The 15772-nt window shown below is 45.3% G+C and overlaps 1 protein-coding gene across 6 annotated transcripts in view; it reads right to left on the bottom strand.

Moving 5' to 3' along the window:
* The window catches only part of relch (RAB11 binding and LisH domain, coiled-coil and HEAT repeat containing), a 32224-nt gene extending 16698 nt beyond the window's left edge, over positions 1-15526 (bottom strand). For 2 of the 6 annotated variants that reach the window (XM_076761204.1, XM_076761203.1), the window contains exons 1-12: positions 14968-15516; positions 8533-8622; positions 5739-5810; positions 5523-5578; positions 5247-5360; positions 4758-4952; positions 4207-4301; positions 3536-3665; positions 3276-3433; positions 2448-2523; positions 2259-2354; positions 1449-1472 (exon numbers count right to left, since the gene is read on the bottom strand). In XM_076761204.1, the coding sequence (XP_076617319.1) occupies positions 1449-1472; positions 2259-2354; positions 2448-2523; positions 3276-3433; positions 3536-3665; positions 4207-4301; positions 4758-4952; positions 5247-5360; positions 5523-5578; positions 5739-5810; positions 8533-8622; positions 14968-15421 (1560 nt within the window). In that variant the 5' untranslated portion in view covers positions 15422-15516. Of the gene's footprint in view, positions 1-1448; positions 1473-2258; positions 2355-2447; positions 2524-3275; positions 3434-3535; positions 3666-4206; positions 4302-4757; positions 4953-5246; positions 5361-5522; positions 5579-5738; positions 5811-8532; positions 8623-14967 lie in introns of all 6 variants that reach the window. The other 4 variants (XM_076761206.1, XM_076761205.1, XM_076761207.1 and 1 more) reach the window with 3 other exon arrangements.
* Between the last annotated feature and the right edge of the window lie 246 nt (positions 15527-15772).

Consider the following 15772-nt stretch of genomic DNA (forward strand, 5'->3'; position numbering starts at 1 on the left):
GCAGAAAAAAGGAAGTCAGTCAAGAGCTTATATTTACTCTCTTTATAGCGATACTGCTTCTTCGGAAAGAGCTAGACAAACACTTTACTGCATTACATTGACTTAAGAAAACAGTTGTCGCAAATGACCATAAATGAAACCTTTCTCCCCAACAAGACAAAGGAAAACACGAGCATTGCAGAGCTACGCAGAGAACGCACGTCGCATTGAGCTCCAGTGAAGCACGCAACACTGAAGAAAACCATAATGTTTAATGATTTACAGCATCTGATAATGCAGCCAGGTGGCAGGCAGAGTTTCAATGCACCATTCCACCGTTTCAAGTCAAACACTTTTTCTTCTTAAGTGGGTGTCACATTCAAACAACGAGGTGTGTCTCCAGGCTCGTGGTGGTTAGAGAGCTTCAAGTTGCAAGATGGAAGCAGCTGTGCGTGTGTGTACCCACTGTCATAGCTGGTGAATCTAACGGACACGGTGCAAAGTCCACACCTCTCAGGCCTCAGCGTTCTGCTTTGTTTTGTTGATTTTTTGTCATCCACTCCCCTCAGTGGGCTTATCTTGATTTTGCAAAGAGATTAAGTTCTCCATAACCCTGGTGGTTGATTGAAATAACATAACCATAATGATATGCAAAGCAGCCCCGACTGAGAACTACTCCGACCAGACTTACCTCTTTCCAGCTCTCCATTTTGTCTCCTACCGAGTTTCGACAATGTTTGTACACACAAGGACACACACAAACACAAATCGCATGCAAGCAGTTACACGTCGACAGAACACCTGTGCAGGTGTCTGCATTAGAGCTTGCAAGGAGTAATAGCTTGTTAATGCCTAATCTATTGAAAAATCATCTTCCCCTGATTCCTCAGAGGACACAAACATGATGTTGACAGACGTTCCCTAACGGTTCAAGGAAGAATGCTGGTTTACAGCTAGGTTATATCAAGGACTTGAAACAAAGCACTTCTCTTTGGTTGTATTTAGTCATAAGAACGCGGGCTTTTAAGCAGGCTGCTTGAAAATGTTACAAGATTAATTATTATAATCAGAATCTAAAAAAAAAGCCACTTAAAGTGATTAGAGTTGCAGCAAATAAAAACAAACAGGGAATAAATCACAAAAGGATAGAGTAAAGGTACATTAGGTTGAAGTGACATACAGTACAAGACCCACCTCAGGCTAAAACTGCACACCCCAGGTCATCGTTGCAAGTTGATTCATATATTAGCTAGAAACCAATTTTTCATATTTACTTTTACGGCGATGCAAGAAAGCGAAACGACAGTCGTTAGCACCTCACAGAAATGTCAGGGCGACTGCTGGTTAAAAAAGAAAGGAATCACTCTGGCAAGTCAGACCCTGCGTGACAGCAGTTGTAGCCAACAGGAGCTGGACGTTTACTTTTTGGTCAGGTGAGAACCATGCAGATGAGTGCGTGAAAGACTCACCTGGCAAAGATGTGCAACCATTCTCTAGAAGAGAGGCATGCATGAGAGTGAGAGAATGAGTGAGACGAAAAGAGAAGAATAAAAATAAAACCAGTGAAGGCAAAAAGGACAGCAGAACGCGAGTGTGTGTGCGGGGGGGGGGGGGGGGGGGGGGGAGAGAACAGCAGAGGAGAAAGGATGATAACACTGGTGAAAACACAAGCCACCAGACAAAGAGGGTGAGATTCCCAAACAATAGATAGACACAGGTCAGCTGGGTATTAGCAGGTTTAAAAATGTCTGTGTTCAGCGCTGCAAATCTCTAAATGAGCTCTTTATTCAGCTTGCTGGTAGGACACAGCCAAATCTGCGAAAGGACAACGAGGATAAAGATGCTAAGTGCAGCTTTAGCGCTTTAATTTAAGACATTAGCGCGATGATCAAAAACAAACCCGCTATCGTGCCAATTAGAGCAATGCCAAGACGACTGGCAGCCTCGCCTTGCGGCACAAACCAAGAAGAGGGTGGTGCTCTTTCAAAGCAAACAGACCGAAATATTTCTCACAATAGCAGGTGGTGAAATGGCTGAGCCAACAACACTTTCATAAAAAAAAAAAAAAAATCACTTTCAACACCCTTCAGCAAAGCTACAAAGATGCAGTTTGGATGGGAAGCTGCAAGCTGAAGCTCTCCCTAAATGTTCACCCTGCTACGCCTCGCTGCTGTGTGTGTATCTATTGGACACTATGAGAAGAAGCCTGTGGTGGTGGCAATAATGAAAGGGATACGGAGAGGAAGATGAGCAGGAGGAGCGGCAGGGGCGGGTGTTACCTCTCGTTTAGCAAGAAGCACATTCGGGACAATGTGAGGGAGACAGCGGCCCAGCATCAGCATCACACTCTCCTCGCTGTCTGCTATACGGGACACCTGGAAACGAGAGACGTTATTGCATGATTGTGTATGTTATCATAAAAAGCACAGTTTTATTTTAAATATTCATGATAGAGCGTGTGAGCTGACCTCTGCTCCCAGGCGGCTGTCAGAGCACATTCTGCAGAAGGACAGCAGGGCTTGCAGGAAGGCCGGGGATAACTTCCTGCGACACCACAAACAACAAGAAACCAAAAACGGTCACTACAGTCTGGACCGCTTAAGCTGTGCTCCGCGAGAGGAGATCACCCTGACCACCGAATGACTGGCGGACCGGACGGGGCCACCCTGCCAGAGAGCTTAGTGCCGCCACTCTCCCATGTCACTGCAGTGTATTTCAGTGCAATGAGAAAATACAAACAACTATAGATAGATGGAGTTTGGCTACATTGCGCTGGCACCTGTTCAATAGCAGATGATTTTATCTGGGTTTTTGCCCCTGATGGAGCTGCACAAGATCCTGAAAGTTTCAAAAGGGAAATATATGAGTGATATATGCAGGAAAAACAGTTTTCCGCTGACTGGACGATTCATTAGTCGTTGGTGCAGCAAACATACTGCAGCACGGGTGGGATAGTGGATTGAAATGTTTAGAAAAGTCAAAAGTTCACGTCACACAAGGGCTGCTGTGTGCTCTGAGGAAATTCAGTAAGTTGCATTTCCACACAAGAGGGCAGCCAAGATCCGCTGTGCCATGGCTACATTGACTGATACCTACCTCCATCTAGTGGCTACATTTAGTAACTACACTCAGACAGGCAGTGCGGCTGCAACAGGTAGGTCATTTTCTGTATTCTTGATTTAAGCCACTTACAGACAAATACAGCATTATTGACATGAGCACTGTGATCTTTTTATGCAGGATAAATGCAGAATTTTTATTTATTTAGTTTTCTGTATGTCTGAATTTCCACTCACCTGTTGGGTTGATCAAACTGGACGGGAGGCCGGCTTTTAAGCTTGTTGTGGGACTGTGGGTGGGCATGTGTTGTGTTCTGAGTAGAGGGGAGGTCCAGGACAGTTTCAGGCTCTGAAACCCCCCGGATGTCCAGATACTGGCCGTTATCTGTAGGAGGCTGCAAGTAAGGCGAGGTTAAGTCTAAGGGCTTCAGGCCTTTTGTTAAACTACATCAGGAAACGTGCAGGTTCACTAATCTGTGTATTAAGTGACCACATACCACAGAGAGAGGGTCAGTGGAAGAAGCGTTGGTGGCGGAGGAGGAGCAGGGGTTGGGTGTATTCTGGGAGCCCAGGTCCAGAGTGGCCGGAGGTGGGGAGGAGACAGTCCTCTTCAGTGTCTGAATCTCACTATGAGGGACGGGAAAGGAGAGCGGAGAGGACACTGTTAGAAAACACGACATAGTTCTGATTAGTGAAGAAGAAGAAGAAGAAGAAGAAGGAGGAGAAGAAGAAGAAGAAGAAGAAGAAGAAAGAGAAGGAGAAGGAGCGAGTTCTTCCCATCAGGAAGTCGTGGTAGAACAGTTCAGCAAAATGGCTTAACAGATCTGGATTGTGGTGAATTTGTATGAATGGTAGCAATTAAAGACTCCACATGGAAGGAAAATAAGTTCCACGGATGCATCAGTGCAGGGTTTCCTCTGTAATTTCATGCAACAGCGGTTTTCCATGCCGGTTCCACCTCGTGGCCTGTTTCGGTCACAGTTATGGTAGCAATGTGGAGCGAAGTGCTGAAAACATTTTTAGGTTTTTATGGATGCTTCTCATTTCCCCATGGAAAATGTTCTCGTTCCAGCATCATAGCGTACCAACAGCGGTCATATGATCAATAACATCTCAGCCAGTCTGACATACTGATTGACTTGTAAATTAGACGCACTCAGACACACACCTCTGCAGCTTCTTCATCTGCTCGGCTAGGCTCTGCTTCTCGTTGTTGAGGAGGCTTATCTGGTACTCCAACTCCTGGACGACTTCTGTCTGTTGCTACGGAGAGACAAAAAGATTACAGACACTTTATTACCTCGGCTCAAGAGTAGGTGCTCCAACAATAGGTCAAAACTCTTCACGAGCTGGTGACATCTCAGACTTTATTAACAGGAGGAGCCACAGCCTTTTACTAAAACAATGTGAATGCAGAGTAGGCCGCCTCCACTACTCTGCTGTGATGAGTCAAAGCAGCTGACCTTAACTTCAATGAGTGTGTGCATGTTCTGCTCATTTCTGTCCGGCATTCAACTTTAAATCACGCAAATAAATAAAGAAAAGAGTGAACAGGACTGTGTCTCTGATCAGGGAATACCCATCTCTACCTGGGAATATAATAATATTTACTCATTAAGACAAAGCTGGAAACCTAACCTGGATGCAAGATACACCTCATGACGAACTGTACACAGATGAATTAAACCCACACGTGCACATACACACCCACACACAAACCTGTTGTGAGAGGTCGGGTTTCTTCGGGGGCTCTTGGGCGATGCAGTTTCCTGGGAGATCGCCAAAATCCACCCCGACCGACACGTCAACCGTGTCCCGAGGAGAGGGGAGGGGGGTGCCACAGTTCCTGTAGAGCTGCAGCAGGTCAGGGGGTTTTGGGATGTTGAGGCCGACATCGTCCCACAACTCAAAGTCCTGGAAAGAAGTAAAAAAATAAAAATAACTGAACAGTATCAGCGTGTGGCAGGAGAGGGTGGGGGTGTCCTCTGAACAGACAAAGCAGGACACAATGCAAGCTCAGGACAGGACAGCTGAGCTGAGTTGTTGAATTTATTTATGGTCACATGACCCCACCACTTCTCTCAGACCAGTGGCCTCATGCTTCCAAGTCTAACCTCCGATTTAGCCTTAGGAATAAAAAAAAAAACCTCCATTCAGACATTTGTTTTTCTGTCTCTAAAACACGCGGCAGCACAGAAAGCTCTTTACCTGATCATCGTTTTCATCAGAGAAGGTGATGGATGAGAGTTTGTATTCATTTTTCAATAAATACTCATTCACAAGGAAGTTTAAGGCTCTTTTCTCCAGTGGGCGTATAGGCTCCTGAGGTAGAGAGGAAACAGAAGCTGTGAAATGATTCTCTCAAGGCCAAGCAGTGATGCCATAACAAGGGGTTTAAAGGAACACATCGAATCTCTCGATCCATTTGAGGAGAGGAAAGAAACTCACAAATCTTTTCATTTTCAGCACTTAAAAATTCCCCACCTGAATTTCAGGACTCGACTTGAAGTTTTTTCTCTCCTGAGAGGGCACTTCGCTCTCTGAGAAATTGAGAAGACATTAGATGAGTTTGAAAGGACGCTGAGCGTTATTCATCTAGTGGAATTCTCTTGGAATAAAAAAAAGAAAGAAAAAAAAAAAAGACAGAAAGCTGTAACAAAAGAGGGTTCAGGTGGAGAAGAAGTTAAAAGTACGCCACACCTGCTGCCTGAGTCAAGTTGGCGCGCAGAGCCTGAATGGTCTCCTTTGCTTTCCGTAGCTCAAACTCCAGCACTGGACAGGAAGTGACAACACACACACACACACAGGAAGTGCATCCAACCAAAGACAGGGAACAAACAAACAAAACAAAGATGGGCATGAAAAACAAAACAACCACACAAAAGATCCTAAGAGTCATAAAACAAAACGACAACCAAAAAAAGAAAAAAAAAAAAAAAGGTTGCATGCAAATCATGGGTCTAAGGAACGCATGCAGCAGAGGATCATGGTAAAGCCGGCTGGATGACAAGTGTGTGTGATGCACTGACACACTTCTCAACGGTAGGATTTCCTGCCCTCCTTTTCCTCCCATTAATAGCGCTGATGTGACTGACCTAAAAATTGGGAGTCCAAAGTTACTTCAGCCGTAGCCGAGGTGAGCAAATCTACTGGAGCTACTGAGACGCAGCCTTGATCATCTAGGAGCTGTCTGACAAAGGATTTTTCCAGGCACATGCCTTTCTAAGGTAACAAGTAATTAAATCTTCTGGTTTCAAGCCACTCAACAGCTACTCAGGCTGTTACCTCTTAATAGTCTACGCCATTACACTGTGAACGGCACACTCTAAGCTACTGTTTTTAATTGTTTCTTCTTTTACAAAAAAAAAAACAAAAAAAACCTCATTCATAATGAGCAAGCTGTTTCCGACCTCTTACGCCCATCAGAAGCAGCAGACATTTGATTTCTACGTTGGCACTGGAAAGGCTAAACTAACACTGGATAAAGAAAAAGAACACACAAGATTCTTAGTCAGATTAAAAAAAAATAAAAAACACACGCAAAAAAGTAAGAAGCGATGGAGCAGGAAAACTATGTTGCATAGCTGTGCACTGAAAATCTGCCATCTGATCTGATGCTGTCCCCAAAGCTGCCATCTAATGTCTTTATTTTAAGGACTTAACAGTATGGGAAGTGCAAAAGGAGGGTACTTTATCAGTATTTAGTAATAATTGCAGGACGGTCCTTGTCAATTTGCAGTTTCCACAACTTAGGAACACTATATTTCTGCACAAACAACATCCACCCACTCGGGCTCCGTCATCCCTAACCTTTCCAACAGATTGAGAGTGCACAGGATGCAAGCGCAACAAAATGGAAAACCAAGAACTGAATAACGGGGAGAAAGATTTCAAAAAGAAATAAATCAAAAAAAAAAAGCAAAAAGCTAGTCTGGATGGAGTGACTTGTCCAGTAGTGTTCACTGGGGTTTGATCAACGTCAGGAGAAAGCCAGAAAACCCAGAGTCAGACAGCTGGGGGCAGGCAGCTTGGTGAGGGGAACAGAGTGGGGGGGTGGGGAAAGAGGGAAGAGAGGAGGGAGGGAGGGAGGGGGGGGATGCCAATTTGGCAGAGTGGGCAGTTTTAAAAAGATGCATAATTTGCAGTTGGAAGCATGGAACCAACATCTCTGCTGCATGGTTTCAACTGTGCCCTGACTCAACGTGAACGTACAGTGTGCGTTTTCAGAAACTGACTGAGGCCCCAAAACCATGAGCACGCTCGGCCCCCGCTTCAGTCACATTTCAGGTGCATCCACCTGCTTCACTTAAGCCCTCTTTACACAAAATACACAGCCTTTTTCTGCTCTCATGATGCAATATACACATTACATTTACTGACATTTACAGTTGATAGACATGTGAACAATCCTTTTTTCAGACTCTGATTCTCATGCTTAGCAGTCATGTACAGGAAAGAGGAAAGAAAAAAACAATCTAATGTCAAAGAAAAAAAAAAAACACAAAGCACACATATGTCCATTCTGCGGTCATGGATCAGGACTCCCTGACTAACACTTACTGACCGAATGGGTGGATGACTACAGGAAGTTGGTAATGTGCTATGGCGTAGTGTGCAGGGCTAGAAAGTAACTGGCAATCATAAAATAGAAAGATGAAAACAGAGAGGCAGATTAAGTTAACAGAATGTGAACGGTCCCTGTTAAAGTAAAAGGCTTATTCATCGGGCTGTTGTCCTCCAGGCATCGCACAACATCTGAAAACCGACGAGCGGGTCGTAACGCAGCAGCTGCTCTTAAAGCTCGCATTCTGTGACGAGGCGCCATCGATGCCAGACTCAACTGTTAATGCGTTTGGCTAAAACTACTGTATCTACCGGTGTGTCACGACAGAGGCACCTGGGGGGGGGGGGGGGGGGGGGCGGTGCAATCTGGAACAATGCTGAGACAGGTCCCGTGCCAAAAATAACACACACTGACTCAACGGCGTGACAGTGGACGGGAGGAGGCACGGACACCTCTACCGAGTACCAAGAGAAACGCACTGGGTGCTGAAACATGAGCCAGAAATCTTTGAAATACATCTTCTGTTGATTAACTCTATTCCTACCTGGCTAGTTTAAAAAAAGAGTCTCTAGAAACAGAACGCTGTGATAGTGTGAAAACTCAGTGACGCCGCTGTTAAGTGTGGATCAAACGTGTTCGAAAGTCCGCTCTTTATTCTGTCATCACTGCTACAGCAGCTCTTGCACAGCAGTGCCACTGTGACGACACCAGGACAAACACATATTTCAGCTTTGCGGTGGCTTGGATTGCACTGATATTGCTATTATACAGTCGTGGACGCAGCTGTCAGGTGTTATTCTCTTCGTTTGTACGACCCCCTCCCGCTCTGTCACTGTCTATTCTCCGGATCGTTGTGCATCTTTTTCATCTTCCCCCCCCGAGGCAAGCTGGGTCCCTCCATTCCAGCCCAGACAGACCGGTTCATCTTACCTGCCACCCGCTCGTCCGACTCCCGGTTGCCGTCATCCGAGTAACGGGCAAAGTCCAGAGAGTCCAAGGTGCTGATGCTGCCCGCTCGATCTGAATGGAGGCAGAGACGGAGACAACAGTGAGACCAGTTTATAATCACATGTGATCCTGCAGAAACGTTGCTTTACACGGACAAGGTCAGCTACATAACAGTAGCCCTGCTGCGGTGGGTATTTTTAACCAGGTTGGAAGTGTGCTGACACCAGGCCCGAGTGAGAGCATGGTGACTAACCACTGTGCCACCCTTCTACAAAACAGATGGAAACATTATTAAATTCAGCTAAAAGCAGAAACCTTTAAAAGTCCATGTGGGAAGGTTATACTTAAGCCAAGAAACCTATGAGTCACTGAACATGGGGGGGGAAACCAAACTTAGCTGAGACCTTCACTTAATGGAAACACCTATTTCCAATCTAAGACCTCCAAACAACCACCTCACAAAAGTATTGTTCACTCAAACAACACAAAGCTGACACATAAGCATACTTTGTGCTCCGATTTCACTGAGCTAGGCCTCGTAGCTTAGCCAATGGTGTTAGTTTCCCTCCGCTGCAATACAAGTGCAAGATTGGCCTATTTGTTCTCTGATATCTGGATACAGAGGAAGGTCAGGCCAAATGTAGCGTGCAGGCCGGCTCGGAGGCCATGGCGTGCTCTGCTAAGCGAAGGAGCAGTGAGTGTGTAAGGAAAGAGAGTAAAATCACTGTTGGTGCACATGTGGATTTTTTGACTTTGTGTTTTACCTAAGTTTTAAAACACACAGCCTTCAGGTCACATTCAAGAAGTGTGTCTCTAGAGTGCGTGTGACGTTTTTAATGCTTTAGATACTATAGCAGAAGTTAAAACTGCCACAATTTGGGAGAAAAGCATATAAAGCAGATGCTTACTTTTGCTTTATTTGTCCAACAATGTAAGATTATGGTAATTAGAACTCCAAGATTAGTCAATTAGTTGATTGAAAGACAGCTGCCAGCTATTTTGATAATCAATTAAATGATTAAGCCTTTTTTTCAATCAAAGATGTCAAACATTTGTTGGTTTCAGCTTATGATGAACATTTTGACATTTTTTGACAAACTGATTGATTGATCGGGAAAATAATCTGCAGATTAAGTGATAATGAAAATAACTGTTGGCTGCAGGACTAGTAGTACACGTGTGTATGTGTGTGTGTGTGTGTGTGTGTGTGTGTGTGTGTGCGCGTGCGCGTGCGCACGTGCATGTGTGTGTGTCACATGCTCAAATGTATGACCATGCAGCTGCATGCACCACAAAGCACACACACTCTCTCAGGTCTGTGACTGTATAGTGAGAGTGTTTCTGCATTGGCTGTGTGTGTGTGTGTGTGTGTGTGTGTGTGTGTGTGTGTGTGTGTGTGTCATTGTTCTGGCATGCTGACATCAGGTCAACCCCTTTTCCTGTGGACAATGCTTCCAACTATCCTTGCTTCCTAAAATGTGTGAGTATGTTTGCTGTAAATGTTGCTACCTATGTGGTGAATCAGCAGGGCTTCGCACGATGATATGGAATATCCAGCCAGTGGGGAAAAGCAGCCAGCTGTTAGCTTTAAATAGTCCATATTTTACTTCATACATTTTGCAATTAAGATGAATTGTCAAACATTGAAGGCACGTGGGGTCGAGGCTGATACAGACAGAGAGCCACGTTTCTCTGTGGTCGTGCTTGGATTGTTTTGAAGCGGAGGCTAGTGGTTGTAAAATTCACACACACACAGCAAATTGCGACTTGTTAATTAAAAGCATTACATTAAAATCAAAAATGAACAGAATAAAGCAGCCAGCTGGACTAAAATGAGTAGCTGACTGTTTGGCCAACAGCTGGCACTTGTAGGGGGGCAGTACGCATGTGTGTTTGAGGCAAAAAAACCCCCTGTAATTCTACAATGTGACTGCACACATGTCTTTGTGGGTACGCCTAATTTGCAAAAAGAAAGCACTTCTTCCTGGCTGACCTTTCAGATCTGTGCCTGTGGCGCGTATTGTCTAGACTGTGATAGATCTGACACTTCAGACTGTCACCCCTTCACTGAGCCCCTGCCAGGCAGGTTGCGGCACACACACACATCCACACACGTAGTGTCTGTCTCTATGCTCTTGAGTATATGAGTGCCACCATTTCACATTCAAAAGACGCACTTCAAATGAGCTAAATGGGCCTTTCTCTGTACACTGAATTAATCAAGCCACTTCGTCTCTCTGGTAATTTGTAATGAAAATACTGATTTTGCAAAAACAACTGGGGGGCCAACAAGAGCTTTTTAGGGAAATGGGAGAGGGAAGATAAACATTATGAAAGACTTTCTGCTTTGGCAAGTAGAAAAGCAAAGCAGGGAGAGAAGCAAGAGATATGTTTAAAAAGAGCTGATACGAACACACACAGGGAGACAAGAGAGGATGAATGATCAGGAGGTGGCCAACCAGCTCTGTTTTTAATGGGAGGGATGTTCTGGCAAGCTTGTCTGCTATTTAGAGAATATAAATAGGATGGAACAAAGGGGCGCAAATTATAAAGGACGCGCAGACAAACCTGTACGCACATTCGACTCGCAACATCAAAATTATGAAAAAATGACATTTAACACTGAACAAGCCTGCGCACAAAAACTCAGCATGTCTATGACTACTACCTGGAACATGGTTCTGATTCTAAACCATACTTAACCTATGTGTAACCGAACTAAGATATATATTTGCAAATATGAATTTCGATGTGCAACACTGACACACACATGGACAGAACCACCTGCATCCACTCGCACACGCACACGCACACGCACTCTCGCGCGCGCGCGCACACACACACACACACACACACACACACACACACACACACACACACACACACACACAGAGAGAGCTTAATGAAAGGCAGAGTGTTATGAACAGGCAGCCAGTCGGAGCTGGTCCATAACTATGGAGCCTGGCCAGCACTCCAACAACATCATTACTTATATCGCCCTCTCACACACAACACCACCTCGCTGCCCCAGACAGAGGAGAGGATGGAGAGAACATTAGAAAGTGAGAAAAAAAAAAACAAGAAAAGCGAGCCCATGTGCCGCTAGGATTGTTTCAACAGTCAGCTGTGTCGCATGGGAAGCGGCGTGTGGTCGACCTGGATTGCCATTGTGCCAAATTTACAGATATGTAACAGGAGGGCACAAAAATAGTGTGAATAAACAAGCAAACCTGTCTTATCATGGGAAACCGCTATGTGACCTATTTGCAGGAGCAGATGGTAGGTACCTGCCTTTCTGGTATCCCACACTACGTCTGCAGCGTCAAACCGCACAAACTCCTTAATTATGGCAGCTTACTGTCAACCTTGCACGTGGCAAATGAATTGACTTGCATGCAACCTTAAAAGCTCCTGGCATCATATGAGCAAGTAACTACCTGACGAGCCAACGATGGGCGGAGAGGGGCTCATTCATGCCTCTTTGCTGCAAATTAGCAAGGTGGTGAAAGATGCCTCGCTGAGTCATGTGGCTTTGAGCAACAGCTGCAGATACGATGCTGCTTGTAACACAGTCGTTATCCACGCACAGGCTCACTGCAATCAGCAGCTCACAGTCACTGATTGTGCATTCACAACGATATTTTGCTTTTGCAGAGAAGACAATGACACGTGGATGCATTCAGATTATCAGAAGAATCAGAACCCTTATCAAATATCTGAACAATGCTATTAAAGCGGCTGTTTGGAGCACTACATACAGACCAGTCAAGGATGCTATGGCATTGATAGAGCGCAGTCCTCAAGAATCACATGGTTTGAAAAATCACACTGCAAGCTGGCTGTCTAAACAGCAGGCTCTCCTGTCAACAAATTGGACAGAAGACATTTGATCGCTATCCCTCCCTCCTCAATAACTGCTTTCTATTGTCCTTCAAGCATGAGGACAAAGATCAGTCCTGTGATCACATGAGGTCTTGGCTATCAGATTGTGCTGGAAAGAGAAGTGGCATGGCCCTCGTGTTCTCTCTCATAGACTGCCATCAGCTGCTTTATATTTTACCCGTGTGCATACGGTGGATTTCACTTATCAGGAGTTTAGGATTTCATATTCATGTCAACCTGCACTCTCATCAATTGCTAATAAGACTGAGATTACGGTTTCTCCATGAGCTCCCTGTCAGTTTCACTACAGGGGAGCCGTCAAGTCCTGTCATGCTTCTCGAAGACATCATCATAAAACATTTATTCTGTTGCCGTGCTCCAAACCTTTTGGGGGCTTGTGTGGTAATGCAACCACCAGACCTTTGCAGCTGACACACACAGCTCACGGTTGTCAGTCTTTGCTGCTGTGGTCTCTAATGTGTAGAGTCAGTCTACCTCAAATGTATTTAATTCTAAAGGGTGGGGTTTCATACTGACAGGCGAGGGTTGCAGTGGATCTGACACTGGCTGCCATCTGCTAGCTGCTAACGCTAGCCTCAGGCCACTTGCCTAAGACCCACACTCAAGACTACACATCAGTCTCCTGAGACATCAGGTTATTGTCCACCGCTGCTGTATCTAAATGAGGGAAAAGGAATCTTCTGATTGAAAAACCACATCCTCTCTTTCTTCAGCTTTTATTTATGTTCTGTGGCTCCCTCAACTGGAAAACTGCCAAATGTTTATACAATGAAAATTCATCATCTGGCCCGGTTGCTCAGCCTGCAACAAAAAAGGGAATACATGCAGTTGCAGTCAGTGCAGGGCTGTAATGTAAATACTCTGGGCTATTTGGAAACTACAACACTGATTTGAATCCTGGAATTGATGAGGAGCAAAGCTAAACGGCCAAAATGACTGCCGCACACCTACTGAACACTGACAGGAAACACAACATGTCCAATTCAGTCTCCCTTGAGCCTTACAGTGTGTGCCGCTGCCAATTCTGGCAGACACTGATAGCAATATTTATTCTGTTTATTTGAAACTACAGTACAAGTGGCAAATCACGTCCAGTGGTGTGATATGGCACTTCATCGACAAGATGCACAGAGCGTGTGCTTTCACTGCGACTGATAACACAAATAAATACCAAACACCTAATTGTTCAGTGCTGCCTGTGTGTCCACTGTTGCTTGAATGTCGCTGATGGTTTAAAAGACACGGTGGGTGTGTAACCATCAATTTGGGTCTCTCACTCACACTCACTTTCTATCCTTTCTCCCCTGGATCTCTGATAAATATACTTTGACAAGACAGATCCAATCACTGCAGCGGAGAATACCAAGCTGAGTCACGTCCATTAAAACCTAAGAGTCGTTAAGACGATCCAATTCAAAAAATGTGCAGACAAGGCCATTTTGTGATACACATTATCACTTTCAAGTCACATACAATCCCCTAGCAGTTCATACACTTGTGCAAGGCAGAGAGGCTCACCCCTGCATGCGAAGTCAAAATATCCTTGTGTATTATTATTATCATTATTACACGTATGTCTGTGCTAAGCATGAATAGATCTGCTCCACTCAAATTCCATTCAACGCCAACAGTCAGTGCTTTCTCACAGCTGAGGTAAAGTTAATGGTGATACTACTCCTGCTGCTCTATGCAAGGCTTTATTTATTTGCAGCTTGGGCTCACACCACGGTTACCATTTGCACTGCATGTTTATTTATGGTCAGCCACCATATAATGCAATACAATAAAATAAGTCCTGTAAGTGGATGAGGGTGATACAGATATAGTAGTACACTCCTTGAGAAGTAAACCAATGCAATATTTCTCTCCCTGGTCTGGTAGAAACGTCTGGTACAGAACAACAAATCCACTGACAAGCCTCCTAAGCGAGGTGATGTAGGTTCAAAGCCCATTCAGGATGTTGTCCTGTTGAATCCTCTTTAGCAAGACACTAATTCCTACCAATTGTAGCCTTCTCCTCAACCTCCAGACCGCTTTATTGGCATGGCCAAAGTGAAATACAATACTGCAACAGCAGGATGCACGAGCCTTCTCTTCTTCTTCTTCTTCGCCTTTTCTGTAGCTAATCTGACCTCTGACCTCCCGCTGTCCTACAGGAAAGCGGAATGTGTATTTTTCCAACAGGGCTCAATAACACTCGCATGATCATTACACGTTAGACAGGTCTGTCACAATATCACGCATCCACCTCATCCCGCTAGATAGCGTGGAATAGCTGAATCACATTTCTTCTGTGATGCTCTCGTGTGGAAGTCAGCAAACGCAGTTGACCCACAAAACCCGCTTGTTGACTGTGGGCCTTAGACCAGGATGGCAGGTGCAGCAAGCGGATATCTCATGATCGATTGACTTCCAAATCCCATGTTTTTTTTGCGCTAACGTTAGCTAGCTACTGGGCTAACTTTGAGTAATGCTAGCTGACCGCTAAAAGACTAACAGTGGGAGCATACTTACTCAGAGGTCCTCCAGGTCCGAGTACCTGGTCTTTGGCAGGCGGAGTGCCGCTCTGTCGCTCGAAGTTGCCAGGGTTGGAGAAATAATCCCTCAGCCTCGGAAGCTCTCTGCCTGCTTCCAGCAGTTCGGTGTGAAACTCCAGGGCCGTGAGAACGTATTGGTCCCGTAATAGCTGAGCAGCAATAACATCCACAGATACCCGTGTCTCGGCGCTCCCTGCCATAGCGGAGGTGGCCGCGACCGAGACCGAGATGCCCTCACCGCTGGGGCTCGTCCGGTTGCTAGACAGCAGGAGCGTTGGAGGTTCGGCGTCCGCAGGCGGAGAGAAAGGATTGCCTGGCGGCGGCCCAGGCGCACCATCACTCGGGCTTCTCTCGGTGTCAACTGTCTCGTTAGGGCGCCGTTCAGCCTCTTCCTCAGAATCACTGAGATTAAAAGGGTTGACCGACGCCATTTTTGCACTATAAAGATTTCTAGCGATCTAAGCTAGCTAAGCTAATCAGACCCGCTTCTTCCTGAATAGATATTAAGCTAGCAAAGGTTTGGTAGGTGGCTTGACAAGGGGAAAGGATGCGAAGGTGTGATTGGTCGAATGTGAGAGACGTTTTCCTAAACCCCGCCCCTTTTATGGGATAATGGAATAGGATTGGATAGTGACGAGACAGAAAGGAAAATTGGGCAGGGCACATTTGACAGCTGACAGCCTACACTAGCAAATGTTTTGCCAAAGAACAAGTTTTGAAAATAATTTCGAGTGAAACAACACTGTTATGCCTGTTATTAAATATAAAACACAAAGCAATTT

Source organism: Chaetodon auriga, chromosome 21 (genome assembly GCF_051107435.1).
Source record: "Chaetodon auriga isolate fChaAug3 chromosome 21, fChaAug3.hap1, whole genome shotgun sequence".
Lineage (NCBI taxonomy): Eukaryota > Metazoa > Chordata > Actinopteri > Chaetodontiformes > Chaetodontidae > Chaetodon > Chaetodon auriga.